Source organism: Acanthochromis polyacanthus, chromosome 2, assembly GCF_021347895.1.
Source record: "Acanthochromis polyacanthus isolate Apoly-LR-REF ecotype Palm Island chromosome 2, KAUST_Apoly_ChrSc, whole genome shotgun sequence".
NCBI lineage: Eukaryota > Metazoa > Chordata > Actinopteri > Pomacentridae > Acanthochromis > Acanthochromis polyacanthus.
In genome coordinates this window covers 39,731,845-39,750,618 of record NC_067114.1, presented here as the reverse complement: position 1 = coordinate 39,750,618, position 18,774 = coordinate 39,731,845, and the positions used below count along the sequence as shown (strand labels likewise).

Here is an 18,774-nt window from a genome sequence, read left to right as displayed (position 1 = left end):
GAATTTTGAGTCACATTTAGGCTTAGTGCATTTCCCTACTGAATTAAGAATCTACTGAAGCAGGTTCATCAAAACGTCTTTCTGTAAGCTGTCCAATGAGCAGCAGAAAATAATTAACTGCCAGTATGCTGATAATATGTTCAAAAGGCAGAAAGAGCCAATATTCAATCTTGAAGTAGCTCAGGTTTTCTTAAAAGAGACGGATGTGATTTTACAGTGAGGGACTCTGGATGGTTTTCTGATTTGTGGGATGAGGCAGCCACTAGCTGTTCAGTTGTCGGCATTACATTCAGCAAAAACACCGTCAACCTTTATTAGTTGTGGTTTTATTTATTCACACCTCAGCTTAGAATTCCAGCTTAAAAAACAAGCAAAAAAAACCCCAAAAAAACAGAAAATTAGATGGAAAAAAATGCAAAAACTGATTCTAATAAGTTGCTACCTTGCATTTAATTGTATTAAATGGATAAAATTGCATCCCTGTCAACGTCCTCTGTCAGAAATCTAGTTAACTCTTAAACCAGAAAATTAGGATTTAAGAGTTTGATACTGATGCATGATCTTTATGCTATTTCACTGACAGAGATGAGCATCTCTGTGGAATTAAATCAGAAATATTTACATTAAAATGCATGCCTATTAGCATAAAAGCAAAACTGTTTATTGTAAAGTTGCAGCCTTAGCCCCAAAAATACTCTTTTTTTTGTGTACACTGTAATTTAAAAAAAAAAATCTTCCATTTACTTATAGAATTTTCTCACTTCTGTCTGAAATGTAGGGAAGGAAACACAGAAATAAAAACACATACACTACCGTTTCCATTTATAATAGTCATTTAGCACATGAACAATGTCTAGACTGGATTTCTGATAACTTTAATGTTGCCTTCATTGGAAAAAACTGCCTTCTTTCAAAAATAAGAACATTTCTAAGAGACCCTAAACTTTTGAGCAGTAGTGTATGTGAAGAAGTTTTTCCTCAAAATTGTTTATTACGTGGACAAATAACTCTTTGATTGTATTTCAACAATGAATCACAGTTTAATTTGTTTTTTTGGAAAAGAATTTACCCCCCAAAAATGCTTCTGTTTCAAAGTGAAGACAGATTTCCACAATATAATGGTAATTAATTATGTGAAAAATCATTAACTGCATTGACTGCTAAGTGTTTGCCCTTGTTTCGACTGGTTCTTCAGGGCACAACAAAGGAGGAAATGCACAGATGTTTTTAAGTTTCGCAAAAGAATATTTATTGAGGAAAAAAAACAAAATAGTGGCGTGTGTGTGAGGTAGTGGAAATATGTAGTGCATGTTGTCAGTGTAAAACAAACAAAATACCCTAAAGGACCGGATGGCTGACTGAAGACATGGAGGTGAGTAGAGAAAGCTCTGGCCCAGTCTGCTGGCTTATATAGCCTTGCTACACTTCCCAGGTGTAGCTAGTTCATAGAGTATTTGTATACATGAGCTTGTTAGATGATTACAGCTCTGCCCAGCCAGAGACCTGTAAGAGGAACAGCAGAAGACAAAAGCTCTGGGGTCCTAACACTCTTCAAAGTGACTCACCTGATTCAACACAGGTGCAGTTGGTAAGAGCTAAGTCGGCTTTGATATCCCTCTAAAATGAGCATTTATTGAAATAATACCACCTTTAAAGGGGCAAGGTTGTTTCCTTTGTCTGGTGCTCAAAAATAAATTAAACTGACTACAAGACGGAAAATAAGAAAATATTATTCAGCTTATCTTGTGCACAGAAGATAAAATATTTCACTGTTTGGTATAGGAGTGGCTTCACACTTATATAACAATCAGAAGAAAACAAATAGAAGCTTTGTGATTATAATGATGATTATTTCTCTGTCTTGAGAGATATTAAACAGAAGGCTTTGTGTATGTGACAGATCTTGAATCGAATGAGGCTTTTTATTGGAGTCATTTTCAGTTTATTTGCTGAATCACGACGAAAACTACAAGCTAGCAGAAAGTTTGACTTCCTACTTCCGCTGACCGGAAAAAGAGGAAGTGACGTCACTCGCTAGGAGTTTAAAATTCACGTGACGGAGCCTCCCGTCAGTCAGCTGATAAAAGTCTGCTGTTTATCGACGAGCAGCACAAACAGCTCAGTCATTGTCGAGTCTCTGCGTTTGTCCTACTGCCACAATGAGGAGCGGATTCCTGTGTGTGTTCGCCGCCCTGCTCCTGACCACGGACGGTCTGGTCCGGTGAGGAAATTAAAAAACGTTAATTTCAAATATGTATTGTGTTAGCGCGGCTAAAGTGACTGTTAGCTACAGGAGCAACTGCCAGCTTACACAACTCTGTTAGCAAACACTCAAGGATCACTGTGTTTGTTAGCTAACAGCTAGCTGACGTTAGCCGCAGCAGTTAGCCTGTAATTTCTGCACTCAGCACGTGATGTCTTTGTCAGTCTGAGTTGATCTTGTGACTTCAAGCTAAACTTGTTAGCCGGCTGTGCTACCTGTGCTAGCAGACAACAAGGGGCGTTTCCGGGGAAAACACAGGTGGAACCGATAACAGTGACTCAGGAGGTCATGGCGGGTTGAAAAGTGGAACAGCACGTACACACGTTTTTATACCTGCGTTGTCATGTCAAAATGTCTGCCCTGAGAAAGGTCTGATAAGAAAAACTTTGAGCCCTCACTGAGGAAATTGACATGATACAACCAAGCAATAAAGGCTCAAATATAATGATGTAATGGAGACTGTACACTTTAACATGCATAGGTGGTGCATTTTGAATATACATGTGGATTTGCACAGGGTGGTTAATGTACTTTTGTAGAGAATAGTAGACCTACATATCTGTTGTTGCACTCAAAGGGTTATGGAAAGAGTGTTGACAGGATGTTGTTGACCACGAAGAGCTATGAGAGAACATTTTGTTGTCAATCTGTATGGAAACAAACAGTTTTGCATGCTGTTTTTACACTTAAAGAGCTAAAGGGCAGAGGCTGGAGAAAATAATGTTCCAAAGTGGAAGACCTATAAGATTAAAAAAACTGCTTAAAATGTTAAAAGGAAGCTGTGATAAGATGTGTTGTTGCACAGGAAGAGATATAGATGTTGGACTGTTAAGAGTTGACACAGATGGTTTATTTCACATCATTTACAGCCGAGAGAAGAACAACACTCCTAACCACCTGGACTGTGTTTTCCTTCATTCAAACCCATGATATAGTTGTTCTCATGCACATGTTTTTCTGTTTTTGTTGCCAGAAAACTCAACAAGTATGAAATTAAATCATAATACAAGCCCGGCTGTCTTTTTGTTCGTACCAAATCGGGGCTGTTCATTAGTGGCAGAACTGGTATTGCGATACAAGATGATCTTATTAACATCACTTGTAACCTTCCTCATGTGGTCCAACACTGTTATGGAAACCATTGCAAGTACCTGTCTTATAGCAAGTGTCATCACATAGACTCCCCCCCCCCCAGTCATGGTCAGTGTTGCAGCATAATGTGTGTTGCAGATTTTACAACACTGCAATAAAATGTTGAGCCGATAAGGAAGCAAAATGTTGGTCAGATCATATCTGTAAGGTTTGCAGCTTTATTGGTATTTACAAATGATCTCATTCAGTCTGATCAGCCTGGAATTTGTGTTGTCTGACAGAATTCCTGATGTGGTGTGAGCCCTGTTTGTGGGGTCACAGTTCAGTCTAGTTTTGATACAGGAGAGATAACAGGAAATGCATAAAATAACATTTTTTTCACTTGTTTTTCTGCTTTTGTGGTGGCAGCAGCAAAGCTTTGTAATAACCTTCCTCTTTTAGACAAATGTCTGTTGACATTGCCAAGAAAAATCTGAAGACATGTTTTCACAGTTTTGATTGCTCCTAGTGGTCTTAATATCTTAGTATTTTATGTATTACTTTAATTTTAGAAATCATTATGCAAATTTTCTGTTTGTCTTGCCATTTAAAACTTTAATCTATTTTTTTAAACATTTGATCCATTTTTGTCTTTTGCACGTATTTTGTTGTTGTTTATCTTTTTACATGTACAGCACTTTGGCCAACTCCAGTTGTTGTAAAATGTTGTTATATAAATAAACTGTGGAGCTTCAATGATTCAGATGATAAATTGATAATCCATTAATTGATTTCAGTAATTTTGTGAGGAAAAAAACTGTTAAAATATTCTGCTTCCAGTAGACTCCATGTAAATATTTTCTAGTTTCTTTCCTCTTCTGTGATAGGAAACTGAATATATTAGGCTTGTGAAAAAAAAATTGAAGCTTTCATTTTGGGTCTTGGGTTCTAATAAAACAATTAGTAGTTTTACAGGCCAAATGGCAAATTTATTGATCAGGAAAATAATCAACAGATAAATCTTCAATGAAAATAATCATTAGTTGCAGATCTTCAGTCAATAAGAAATGACTCTGAGCTGTTTATTCTCAAATATGAAATAGAAATATCCAAAAAGTTGCTGGTTTTGGATGGAGAAAAGCTGATTAAAATGTGTCCTGTGACAAAACATGACACCACCTTTAAAGTTTAGTTTATTAGTTTAGTTAACAGGGACAATGTACAAACACATTAATCTTAAAAAGAAAAGATGCTTTGCACCAGATTATAGCTATTGCTAATTTCCATCTGCAGTCCTTGGGCAGATACATATAAAATGAATATAAAACATTATATTAAACAAATTCTAAAAATTAACCTTAGCTAATCAATAAAATACATCAGATTACACATACATTTATATATAACTTATTCAAGATAAAATTTTCAAAATATATAAAACGAAAGTAGCAACAACAATAAAATCAAAACATAATGTTACTTAGATAAAAAGAAACAGTTTAAAATGGACTAGTGCTGACATGTCTGATTATTGAGAATATGTGGTGTGTAGCTCTACAGATGTCTTCAGGCTAACTGGGTGGTTGTTCCAGTGTTTGATAGCATGCTAATTCTCTCAGAACAGAAACATCCTGTAGAGAATGGTTCAAGATTACTGTGTGCAGCTCTCCCTATTATTTGCCTTGGATAATGGATATGAATCACAGATGTGGGCAGGTATTCAGAGGTGTGTTATCAGGCTACAGGTAAACGGGACTAACTGATTTTATTGTTTGCTCTCTTAAAGAATTCCCTTAAAGAAATTCCGTTCCATCAGACGTGAGCTGACCGACTCAGGGAGAACAGCCGAGGAGCTTCTGGCCGACAAACACTCCCTTAAGTACAACTTTGGCTTCCCCTCCAGCAACGCTCCCACTCCAGAGACCCTGAAGAACTACCTTGACGTAAGCATCCCTCTCAAACCACTGACCTGGGAACTTCACTTTCCCTAATGCTCCATGTAGAAGCTAAAAGCCACACCGGGGGGAGAACCACAACAAAGGTCCTGTTGTGTTGCGGCCGCCTCAACCTTTTTCTGTAAAGCTGCATAGAAAATTAGACTAGAGTCTGTCAAGACCAGTAAATCCCCTGCAAACATAGAGTAGGTTCTCAGAGAGGCTGATTTAAAATGTGAGAAAGACAGAGGAGGAACCTTTAGCATCTGACTCACTGAGCTGTAAGCCTCTTGATCCTCATCAGCTGACAGTTTGTTTGTTCGGTTCCAGTTTGACGGAGCGTATTGAGTAATCAGCTTTTTCCTGCAATGATCACATCAGTCACAGTGCAAAGATTGTAAACCCAGAAGAGAAGCATAAACCCGTCTGATAAGCTTCTGTCTAGCTACTGTTTTACCATTCGGTTGGCCCCGTTTGGTGAGTTACATGACCAGATATTGGCCAGTATATCAGCCCAGTGCTTTCTTATCACAGACTGGTTTTAGTGCTGTATAACTGAGCCAATGATTGACGAGAAATTTCAACACAAAAATACCAGAGATATATTAAAGGTTTGTCACTTTTACTCTCCTAAATGTCCTGGTCCTACTTTTAAAACCAGAAACGAGCTCATTGTAATTCTTTATACTTCTTAAATTTCCACTTCAGAGGTTGGCACAGGTTAAAACTGCAGGAAGTCATCTGCATTCAGCTGCTGTTGGTTTAAAAATAATCTCTGCCGATGCTACATTCACATGCTTCTCCAGTAATATTAGGCCTTGGCAGGTAGTTTTGCTTTATACCCACTTTACAAGTTCTGTCTAATAAACCATATTTGCTATAACACAAGCTGCTAAATATTATGAAGACCCTTCTCTATGACACATTGCACTCAAACAGCAGCAGAAACTACATCCTCCAAGCAAAAGCTGAACTCTTGAACCTCGCTGAAGGAGGATTTAATGGAAGGCTGCTGGATTAGTTTAAGCCCGGTGTAGCTAACAGTAAAGCTTAACCATGAATCTATTCCAAATCTCGGTTTGAGACAATGCAATTAGCAAATGAAGGCTTTGGAAGCAGAGTGGTCTTGTTCTGTAGTCTTCAAGAAAAATGGGTTAAAAGTTTTGTCTTTTCCAGAATGGTCTAACTGTAAGGCTATATTTGGGTTAGGGTTGGACTGCTTTTCCACTAAAATGTACACCATAAAATATCACGGGAATCATAGAGACTCAGTTTGGATACAATAGCTGCAGTTTATGATGTACAAGGTGTGGCTGCTGAGTGAGACTAATTCCATTTTTATAATATTCTGAGTAGAGTTTAAACTCTCAGATGTTTTTTATGCTAATCCATTGATCAACGTTGACTGTGTGGTTCTGGATATACGCTGTAGATTGGCTGACAGAAGCCCAGTTTTATTGTTTAACAGCCATCTCCTGACATTGCAGGACACTGGGTCAATGTGGGATGACTGACCCAGTTTAAAGTGTGCTGTTGGCTCGTGTCACGGTCACAAGTTTGATGATATCACACGTCATAATGCCCCATCACATGTTTGAAATCTATTGCACTGAAACTTGACAATAAAAAAATCTCATATCACACCGTCTGTAAATTTCAATTGAATTATTTTCAAAATAGTATTAAATATATTAAATTAGAAGAAACAAAGATTTTACTTGTTTTATATTATTGTTTAATTATAATTGAGTTACCAGAGTTGTATCATATCTTTTTAAGAGGCTTTTTACGTTCTGGACTCAGCATGACTGTCTGCATAAATAAAATCCTCCAGTGGTATTGAGCTGTTCACATTATTTTAATCGTTCAGGTTCCTCCATTTGTCTTTTTCTAGAGAAATTTTGTGTATTTCAGAGGTCTACCAACAGCTGTGAATTCAGTTTCATTAAACAAGCCTTTCATAAAGTGTGAAAAAGCGTCTGCAACTGACAAAAATATTCACATTTTGTCCCCTGGAATATTAAACACAGAGATATTTAGGTGTTTAAAAAGTGTAAAAGAAAAAAAAACATTAATTCTAACTCACCTGACCTTTTAAGTTTATGTTTGGGGATTTTCTTGAAAAAAAAAAAACTCACGTTAAAACTCCTGTTAACTTCGTGGAACCATAAATAATCCTAAGACTCATCTTTGGTTAATTTTAAAGTACCAATTTCTTTTCTTTAACATCACAATATTTTTTGTTTGTTGTTGCATTTGGTTAAAATTTGAACCAAACATCCGGAACCCTCAATATTAGGATAATTTACAACTAAACTGTTGTTACTGAGTGTTACTTGTAGCTAAAACCAGGAAATGTTTCATATATTTGCTTGCAAAATGACATAAATTGTTAATTTATTTTCTAAAATGGAAGATTAGTCAACTAATCCACAGAGCTCCACAAAGAGTGAATGATTTTTAATTTGTTAATCCATTGATCTGTTTGTTTTTCTGTACAGAACTTGGAGATATGTCCTTTCATATGACAAAAAAATACATTTTGCAGCTAAAACCAGCAAATAGTTCCCACATTTGCTTTAAATAAAGGAAGAATATTGGGAATTAATATTAGTTAAATTGAAGATTATTGAACTAATCTTCACAACTCTACAAAGGATGATCATTTTTAAGTGGTTAATCCATTGATCCATTCATTTGAACCATTATATCATCAGAAATTACTGTCAGACAGCTATAAATGTGATACAGTAGCGGCTTCATTTGCTCCTGCTGGTTTCCAATGATGGTGAAACATGTTTTAGATTAAATTGTATGTCTTCAGGTGAACTGAATCTGCGGAAACACAAATATTTGACATCTGTTCAAAGAAAAGTAAAAAAATATCTAAGCAGAAGAGAAAGTCAATCAGTAATTCGGAGACGCTTGACTTCTTCTTATTGCTCAGAAAAAGGAAGTACAAAGATTCCTGAGTGACTCGACAGAAACTTTGACGTTATTTAGCAATGAAGCGTTTGACCAGGGTTGCTTTTAATCACAGGAAACTGCAGTTTGCTTCATGTCCTGAATCTGTGGACCAACAGTTTCCTCCTTGTGGTTACTGCTGAACTGAAGCAGCTGATTTCATGACTCAGTAACTATTTGACCTGCGTCCGTAACGGCCTTACTGACACCAACAGCTGTGAGAGCAGGACGGCCTGTTCACTCTAACTACCTGTTGTACAATGAGACCTTGTTTTTGAATCATTAGATCTGCTCTGTTTGACTCCACATTATTGTAATCTGCTTCCTGAGCTGCAGAATTATGTGCTCTCAGCTCATTTATGTTTCCTTTTCCACCCAGGCCCAGTACTATGGTGAGATCAGCATAGGAACTCCTCCTCAGCCCTTCACCGTGGTGTTCGACACCGGTTCCTCCAACCTGTGGGTCCCCTCGGTCCACTGCTCCATCTTAGACATCGCCTGCTGTGAGTCCCAAAACATCACGTCTGCACTGTTTTTAGAGCATCTGACGAATCCTTGGGTTCTGTTTTTCCTCCTGCAGTGCTGCACCACAAATATAACTCTGGAAAATCCAGCACGTACGTGAAGAACGGCACCGCCTTCGCCATCCAGTATGGAAGTGGAAGTTTGTCCGGATACCTCAGCCAGGACACGTGCACTGTAAGACCGTTAGCTACAGGAAATCATCAGGGGCTTCTGCTCACCCATCTCTGATTACCTTGCTACTTTTTTGTTGTAGACTGTTGATATTTCGGATTGTATCTGCAGTTTCAGCTTAATATATCAAATAGGGCTGCAACTGACGATTATTTTTGATAATCGATTAATCGGTCGATTATTTTTTTCGATTAATCGGTTTATGCACTTACATTTTAGTTTTGCCTTTATTTTCCAATGTAAAATATTTATAAAGGGCCTATGTCATTCAACGTACATTTTAAGAGCTTTTAACCATGTTACAATGTCCTAAATTCTTCAAAAACCGATCCAGAGTTGGATTTTAGTATGTCTCAATTAGCAGCAATCAAAACACTGACTCATCAACACATACATACTCATACAACCATCCAACATCACAAGATCTTAAATGAAGTTTCACCAAGGCAACATTTATACTTTCCTTGCATCTTTCCTGTAGAGAAGCATTTTAGAGGCACCCATGTATTTTAAGCTATCCTACAATAATATCACAATTAAGGGCTCCAAAAGTAGTGAACTAAATTTAAGGTAGTAATTTGAGAACAGAAAGAAAATAGAAACAATTTTGCTGTTAACTGCATTTTATTTTTTCCAAAAAAACACAGGTTTCATCTGAGAGCGAGTTTTATAGCTTATTAACATGCTGTGAAACTGTAAACAATACTTAAGACTAGAAAAGCACTCGGAGAGCGCAGACCTATGCCAGGCCATCGCTCAGTTGTACAGATGACCAATCGGAGTTTGTCTGTCTGTTAACAGCATAACCCAAAACGTCATGGACGGATTTAATTTAGTTTTAACAGTTTGTGCACAAAGCATAACATGCATGTACAGTGTAACAGCACAGTGTTTTGGCGCCGCACGGACCTAACGGTAGCGTTGCACGCGCGCGTGTGATGGTACCGTACGTGTCGCTGCCGCTTCGTTTCGTCGGTCCCGACTCGCTCGGGCAGCCCGAACCGGCCGCACGGAATTCGGCCATCGCCTGGGATCGATCTGGCAACCTCTGTCTGTACAGTTGAGAGATGGCCTGGCAGCCATCCCTCGCAATTGTACAGACTCCTTCAAAACAATCCTGGATCCAGACAGTAGAGCCGGGTTCTGCTCGAGGTTTCTTCCCTGTTAAAAGGGTGTTTTTCCTTGCCACTGTCGCCTTTGGGCTTGCTCTGGGGGTCAGGCATATGTGTTCTGTAAAGCGTCTTGAGACGGTTTGACTGTAATTGACGCTATATAAATAAAATTGAATTGAATTGATCCGGATCACCTCCAAAATCTAATCGATTGTTACTTTTGGTCTTCCGGACATCCTGTAAAAATTTGGTGAAAGTTTGTCCATGACTTTTTGAGTTATGCTGTTAACAGTCAAACAAACAAACAAACTCCGGTGATTACATGACCTCCTGGCGGCGGTAATAAAGTGCCATTTCAGGATCCTAAATGGAAGTCACATTTTTAAGAGTTTCTAAAAAAACAAACAAAAACTGATTATTTAGAGAAAACAAGTGCATTTTACAAACAATGTAAACATTAGTCTAATGAATGAATCATTAACGTTGCATTGCAGTGGAAAAATGTTAGCATGTCCACATGCTCTGGGCTAAGGCTAGCTCTCTTTTTAGAGGCTATATTTCCTGCTGCAGAAAACAGCCGCTCTGCTGGTGTAGTAGTGCTTGGTATACAGAGGTAGGACTTTGCTAACCTTGACAAAAAGGGGTATTTCACTATTTGACTTCAACCACTGTAACGGATTTTCTCCCTTGGAAACTGGCTTCTCACCGGAGTATGTGAGGACCTCCTGTCGGACTTTCCCAGTGAGTGCACAGCCGCTGACTGTGAGTCTGACGCTGAGTGAACATCACATGACCTAAAGCAAGGCAACCTATTGTTTGTTTGCGTCTTCTCCTGCAGTTCTGGTTGTGTAAAACCTACACTGGCTCATTACTGCCACACCTGGTTACCGTGATTACAGGCTGGCTTAAAATATGCGCGAAACATGCCGCTTACGGTAAAAATAGACTTATTAACCAACTAATCAATGACCAAAATAGTTGACAACTATTTTAATAATTGATTAAATCCATTGGCTGTTTTACTCTAATATCAAATGCTTTCTGAAATCCACCCACTTTCTACACAATTTCTCACACATTGAAATTTGAGGCTGTTTGAATTTCGTTTCAGGATAAAAGCCTGAAATTTGAGACTGTTATTTCTCATTAATTCAGATTCTGCCACAATAGACAAGTAGATCAAATAGTTTCTGATTACTGATGAGTTCAGCTATAAAAAAATGAAGCAGTCATTAAAAACTTCCATCTGTGAGCAAATATTAACAAATATATCAATAATACAGAAGTCAAATAGTGATATTTTGTGAACCATGTGTCGCTGCAGGTCACAGTAATGCCAAATAAAACCTATAGAATACTTTTAAGTATGAAATACTTTTCATTGAACTTTCATAACTGAGCAAGTTTGACATGTTGTGCCACAAAAATATTTGTAGAAACTCCAAATTTAGCTTAAGAATTTGAATTTATTTTTTACTGTTAGAACATTTTTCATTTTTGGACCCTAGTTTGTAATCCGGAGAAACAGATTGAACTGTTACTTTACCTGTTACACTTGTTAAATTCTTTTTTTTTTTCTTTACTGGAAAAGAAGTATACATATACTCGCACTTTTGCTCTCTGCCTGTGACATTGGTCTTGAAGAGATAAAAATTTTGTTTTAATTTTATTTTTCGATCAATGACATGATGAGAAGTAACAGAAAAATGAACTTAACTTAAATAGTTCCTGAAATATTATTATCCAAAGATTGCCTTAAAGCTTAATGACATGCTGAAAAGGAGTCATTGGGCAATTTATTTTTATTTTTTTTAAAAAGGGAAATTATGTCAGAGTTGTTTTAGCTCCATATTTGATGTATGAAGCTAAAATTTAGCAAATGTTATCAATATCCATGCTTTATACTCTAAAAATTTCTGGCAAATCAGAGATGGTCGAGCAGAAAACGTTGTGAAATGTGAAGGTTCGAGGTGCAATGATCCAACAGTCACATGAAACCTTTATTTTTTTAAATTGTCCTTCCTCTTCCAGATCGCAGGCTTGTCGGTGGAGAAGCAGCTGTTCGGGGAGGCCATCAAGCAGCCCGGCGTGGCCTTCATCGCTGCCAAGTTCGATGGGATCCTCGGCATGGCGTACCCTCGCATCTCTGTGGACGGAGTGGCTCCAGTGTTTGACAACATCATGAACCAGAAGAAGGTGGAGCAGAACGTCTTCTCCTTCTACCTGAACAGGTGAGAGGGAACTCTGTGGCAGCGTTTTGTAGAAAATGTAGAAAATCTGTTTACTTCAGTTAGACTCAAAAATGAATGTTTAAAATGTTTCTGAATCTCAACATCTGAGGGGAAGAGTGAAGCTAGAATGATCCATAGAGACACAATACACAGAGAAATATAAATAATTATTTTAATCCTATTAGCCAGTTGTCAGGGTTCCTCTGCTGTTTGCTTTGTGTCCCTATTGCTTTGCTTTGGAGGACCACTAACTGAAATTTCCAGGTTCTCTGCACATTTCAGTGTTTCTTTTTGTTTAGAAGAGGTTCAGATTGTACAGGCAGCTTTAAGGTGTGTAATGCTTCTTCTTAATTTATTCTGAACTGTTAAAATATCTCTGGTAACAGTCTAAAAAGTGCTGAATAAATAGTGAATCATCCAACCCATCTGCAGCTGTTAAAGTTTGACAGCACTGAATTTAGTTCCACCACAAAAACACCTTAAGTGGGTCAAATTTAAGCTGATGTCAGCAGTTAGCACCATCATGACCAGAAGTAAAGTCCACCAGGTTTGAACTCTGAACACCACTGACTTAAAGATTTACCAGGCTCCTGCTCAGGTCCTTAATTTAACTCTTTATTGAACTGTTGGCCAGAACTGGGGCGATGATCAAATCCATTTCTATGTGGTGTTTAAAAAAGCCAACAAAAAAACAGTGATGTTGTGAACTCTGGTAAACCTGCTGGTGTTCAAACGTGGTGACGACTGATTTAATTAGCTTTTCTGATTTTGGTTTTATTTGTATGATAAACTGGCTTTGGGATGGTATTTAATATAACAGACTGTTATGTTCTTAGAGGGCCACAAACAAACTCTGACGTTTGTGTTTCATCTCTTCAGGAACCCCGACACTGAGCCTGGCGGTGAGCTGCTGCTGGGAGGAACCGACCCCAAATATTACAGCGGTGATTTCCACTACGTCAACATCAGCCGCCAGGCCTACTGGCAGGTCCACATGGACGGGTGAGCGCTGGAACGTTACACACAGAAATGTTCAGGTGGTTTAGAAGCAAGTAGAACATTAACTCCTACTCACCTGACCTTCTAAGTTCATGTTCAGGGATTTTCTTGAAAAAACATCACGTCAGAACTCACGTTTACTTCATGGAACCTTAAATAATCCTAAAACTTATCTCCAATTTCTTTTTTTTTTTTTAAAATCTCAACAATCATTCAGTTTTTGTCAAATTTGGTTAAAATTTGAACCAAACATCCACAAAACTCTATATTAGGATCATTTACAACTAAATGATCCCACTGAATGTTTTACAGTAATCACATTATTATGAACCTCTTGAGACCCGAGCTTTGGTTGGTTTTGCGTTTTAGATTTCTTCTAGTTGTCTGGGATAAGGAGTAACCAATAAACATAATAATCAGATAATATCTAATTATATTTATATAATATTTGTATTCTATTATTATTTTATTATAATTATTATGAACTATATGCTCTTTTTTTGGGGGGGGGGTGCGGATGTTGTCCAGATATGTGGATGCTAGGTCCTAGGAGGTTAAATAATTTCTACCCTGACAAAGAATTTCCCAATTTCAAAAATTGTATCTCTGCTAGTTTTCACTTTATTTCAGCCAAGCTTATTTGTAGTAATAATATAGTTCTGTCCCTTCTATAAAGTATTTGGTCCTGCAATGTAAAAAAAAAAAAAACCTGCCACATGTTTTGATAAATGCAGCTTTAAAACTGTAAAGTGTATTTTTTTGTTTCCTCAAGGATTTTTTTTTAAATTTCTTGAGACTTTAGTATGTTAGTAGTTTCACGTCTTTTACTCGTTTCCGTTCTCGTCTCCTCTGTGTACAAACTGCCTGCAGGTCAGCAGAAAACTCAGAATCTTTCCGTTTCAGTTGTGGCGTCAGTTTTGCAGAGGAGTGCAGAGTTTTTGGCTTTTTAACATTTTTTCCACATTTACAGTGCCTTGTGAAAGTATTCGGCCCCCTTGAACTTTTCAACCTTTCGCCACATTTCAGGCTTCAAACATAAAGATAAAATTTTAATTTTTTGTCAAGAATCAACAACAATTGGGACACAATCGTGAAGTGGAATGAAATTTATTGGATATTTTAAACTTTTTTAACAAATAAAAACCTGAAAAGTGGGGCGTACAATATTATTCGGCCCCCTTGCATTAATACTTTGTAGCGCCACCTTTTTGCTGCAATTACAGCTGCAAGTCGCTTGGGGTATGTCTCTATCAGTTTTGCACATCGAGAGACTGAAATTCTTGCCCATTCTTCCTCGCAAAACAGCTCGAGCTCAGTGAGGTTGGATGGAGAGCGTTTGTGAACAGCAGTCTTCAGCTCTGCCCACAGATTCTCGATTGGATTCAGGTCTGGACTTTGACTTGGCCATTCTAACACCTGGATACGTTTATTTGTGAACCATTCCATTGTAGATTTGGCTTTATGTTTTGGATCATTGTCCTGTTGGAAGATAAATCTCCGTCCCAGTCTCAGGTCTTTTGCAGACTCCAACAGGTTTTCTTCCAGAATGGTCCTGTATTTGGCTCCATTCATCTTCCCATCAATTTTAACCATCTTCCCTGTCCCTGCTGAAGAAAAGCAGGCCCAAACCATGAGGCTGCCACCACCATGTTTGACAGTGGGGATGGTGTGTTCAGGGTGATGAGCTGTGCTGCTTTTACGCCAAACATATCGTTTTGCATTGTGGCCAAAAAGTTTGATTTTGGTTTCATCTGACCAGAGCACCTTCTTCCACATGTTTGCTGTGTCTCCCAGGTGGCTTGTGGCAAACTTCAAACCAGACTTTTTATGGATATCTTTGAGAAATGGTTTTCTTCTTGCCACTCTTCCATAAAGGCCAGATTTGTGCAGTGTACGACTGATTGTTGTCCTATGGACAGACTCTCCCACCTCAGCTGTAGATCTCTGCAGTTCATCCAGAGTGATCATGGGCCTCTTGGCTGCATCTCTGTTCAGTCTTCTCCTTGTTTGAGGTGAAAGTTTCGAGGGACGGCCGGGTCTTGGTAGATTTGCAGTGGTCTGATACTCCTTCCATTTCAATATGATTGCTTGCACAGTGCTCCTTGAGATGTTTAAAGCTTGGGAAATCTTTTTGTATCCAAATCCGGCTTTAAACTTCTCCACAACAGTATCTGGGACCTGCCTGGTGTGTTCCTTGGTCTTCATGATGCTCTCTGCACTTTAAACAGAACCCTGAGACTATCACAGAGCAGGTGCATTTATACGGAGACTTGATTACACACAGGTGGATTCTATTTATCATCCTCATCAGTCATTTAGGACAACATTGGATCATTCAGAGATCCTCACTGAACTTCTGGAGTGAGTTTGCTGCACTGAAAGTAAAGGGGCCGAATAATATTGCACACCCCACTTTTCAGGTTTTTATTTGTTAAAAAAGTATAAAATATCCAATAAATTTCATTCCACTTCACGATTGCGTCCCAATTGTTGTTGATTCTTGACAAAAAATTTTAATTTTATATCTTTATGTTTGAAGACTGAAATGTGGCGAAAGGTTGAAAAGTTCAAGGGGGGCCGAATACTTTCACAAGGCACTGTAACTTCCCTTTCAAACCGACCAGCAGGTTTGGGGTTTGTTCAAGCTGCTTTAAGGGGGACTTAGGTTAGTTTTCAAACCTTCTTTCAACACAGGACACACTGATGCTATGATTACATTCAGAAATAAAAGCCCAGCTAGGGACAGGAGTTGAGAATTAGCTGGAGCTAAAACTCTGTATGCAACGCATCGGATTCATGTACTGTATTGAAGCTATGTTAATTGCTTTGTCCCTATTAAATAAAGAAGCAAATATTTACACAGATAAACCAAATTACTCAGATCCCTCCCAGATGAAGCGTGTGAAGGTCTGTGATGTGTCAGTCAGTGAACAGTAGTTGGAGGCTCCTCGTCTGACCTGCAGCAGCTCCAGATCATACTTTCCAACTCTCTGCTGTGTGTTGATGTGTTGTGGTGTGTCTTTGTGTTGCAGGTTGGCTGTCGGCAGCCAGCTGGGTCTGTGTAAAGGCGGCTGTGAGGCCATCGTGGACACTGGGACGTCTCTGATCACCGGACCTTCAGCCGAGGTCAAGGCCCTGCAGAACACCATCGGAGCTTTCCCACTGATCCAGGGAGAGGTGAGACGATCCAGAGGAACACTTCAGACCACACTCGGCAGAAAACGCGCTTTAGTTTGCATTTTAGAAGCACACATGAGTTTATCGAGTTACTTCCACAGGTAAAACATGTCAGTGCTGGTGTTTCATTTCACTTTAGCCAAATGGAGAGAATTAATTTCCATCAGATGTTCATTCATTTTCTTCTGCAGCCTTTTAAACATTTGGCCAAGTTATAGCTGAAATTCACATTAAATATCAAAGATTATCCAACCAGTTTGATACATTTTCTGTTGATCGATTAGTAACCAAATAAATAATAAATCAAATAATCTGTCATTTTTAAAGACAAAATGTGATGCATCTGCTGGTGCACGGTTCTTTCAAAATGAGATTTTATTTTTCTTGGCTTTAATGTAAATTTCACCTTGAGCTCAAAGATGTTGTGACAGATGTTTTCTGATTGATCAGTTTCAGCCCCAGAGCCAAACTAACGCTGCAGGCTGCTGGTTTAATCATTGTTCTGCATGTTGTGAGCAGGCGTAGGGTTTCAATCTTCTTCATATTTTTGTTTTATGCTCACGGAGGAAATAAATCAAGTGAGTCACAAAACAAAAACGGCTATACGCCTTCATTTTCTACTGCTGTGAGTTTGTAGTTGGTGGTGAGTTCCATCATATGGTGATTTATGTTTTTTTTTTTTTTTTTTTTTTTCAGCAATTATAAAATCAGCGCAGGCTCAATACAAATCCAGTTGTGTAACCTTTTTAACATTTGGCCAAGTTTACCTGACATTCACGTTAAATATCATTGACCAGTTGGTTTGGTTGAATTTCTGTTGATCATTTAATTAAACAGCATCTATTTTAATGATAATCTAATCAATCATCAAATAATGTTTCCTTTTTTTTAATAAAAAAAGATGAAATCCAAAACCTCTGCCCGTTCAGGGCTGTTTAGTTTTTGATCTTAAACTCCTATAAATTGAACATTTTGTACTGTTGGGTATTTTCAAAGGTCGCCTCTTTTTTGATTTATCAAGAATAATCATAGAAATAATGAGCAAATTAATAAATTGGTCACTAATCTGAGGTATAGAATCACTTACTAAATTTGTTAAAGTAAAAATGCTACAACAATTGCATTTTCCACTTAGTCTTGAGCTGAGTAAATGAAACTGAAGTGTTGAAACTTGTCTGTGTTGCAGTACATGATAAACTGTGATAAGATCCCGTCGCTTCCTGTCATCACCTTCAACGTGGGCGGACAGAGCTACAGTCTGACAGGAGACCAGTACATCCTCAAGGTGAGGCTGTAGATTCATCCAGTAGGGGGCGACACCGAGTGGCCTCCTGCACTAACAAAACAACACTTAGACTCTGAGTTACGTCATAAAAACAGAACAAGTGCAGCTTTGTTTCATTTAGAAAAGCCAGGAGGAGGCTGGTTTGTTGTCTGAGGAAGGATTACAGTTTGTTTTCCTCGTTCCTGCTCACTACTGCACTGTCCACTTCTCACTTTTATTTCAGCTTTTATTCACCATGTCCATGTAGGTTCTCATTCATCCAGGTCATGGTTATCCAAAGTAGTTTAAATCAATCCACTGGACTTTAAGAAAGTTTCTTGAAGACATTTCACCTCTCATCCAAGAGTTCCAGAACTGAAGAAGCCTCTTGGATGAGAGGTGAAACGTCTTCAAGGAACTTTCTTAAAGTCCAGTGGATTGATTTAAACTTTTCTTCACCATTGGAATTGTCTGAACTTCAAGCAGGTTCTGGGCATTAGTTTACTCACTGTTTACTAATGTTTCACTGCATTTAAAAGCTCTGCACCTGCTATGGAGTGTCACAAAGTTATTTCAGCTTAAAGGGGACATATTATGCAAACCTCACTTTGTGAAAGTGTTCTTACAGTAGTGTGTGTTGCAGTAGCTCATTATGAGGTTCGAATTTGAAAACTGTTTCCTCCCTGCCTTGCTACACCACATTTTGTGGAAATGCCTGCTCAAACGTCAGATTTTGATTTGGGTCCGCTTATGACGAAATAAGCGGATTTAGCTCCTCCCCCTGACTGCGCCCCTGAGTGGGACTGTGAGGGAACCGCCACTCCAGAACCCCCTGGCTGGCTGCCGGCGGCTGGGGAGATGCTCCGCCTACCGGCTGTCAGAGCATCGCTCCTGCTAGCGGCTGCTGCCTGTGGCGGCCCACCGTTTCGTCAAGGGGCGGCGGGTTCTTGGTGTGATGGAGCTGTCGGGGATTACGGGAGCGAACTCTCCGCTGGCCGGCTCTTTTCCTCTTGGGTTTGCTCCCAAGAGCGGCTCTGTCCCTCGGTGACAGCTTGTTTGGAGC

At 38.7% G+C, this 18,774-nt stretch overlaps 1 protein-coding gene across 2 annotated transcripts in view; it reads left to right on the top strand.

Moving 5' to 3' along the window:
* The first annotated feature begins 2,042 nt into the window (after window positions 1-2,042).
* ctsd (cathepsin D) overlaps window positions 2,043-18,774 on the top strand; it is a 49,117-nt gene continuing 32,385 nt past the window's right edge. The window contains exons 1-8 of one of the 2 annotated variants that reach the window (XM_051937252.1): window positions 2,057-2,221; window positions 5,121-5,277; window positions 8,612-8,735; window positions 8,813-8,931; window positions 12,072-12,271; window positions 13,151-13,273; window positions 16,303-16,447; window positions 17,634-17,732. In XM_051937252.1, the coding sequence (XP_051793212.1) occupies window positions 2,160-2,221; window positions 5,121-5,277; window positions 8,612-8,735; window positions 8,813-8,931; window positions 12,072-12,271; window positions 13,151-13,273; window positions 16,303-16,447; window positions 17,634-17,732 (1,029 nt within the window). In that variant the 5' untranslated portion in view covers window positions 2,057-2,159. Of the gene's footprint in view, window positions 2,222-5,120; window positions 5,278-8,611; window positions 8,736-8,812; window positions 8,932-12,071; window positions 12,272-13,150; window positions 13,274-16,302; window positions 16,448-17,633; window positions 17,733-18,774 lie in introns of both variants that reach the window. The other variant, XM_051937254.1, reaches the window with a different exon arrangement.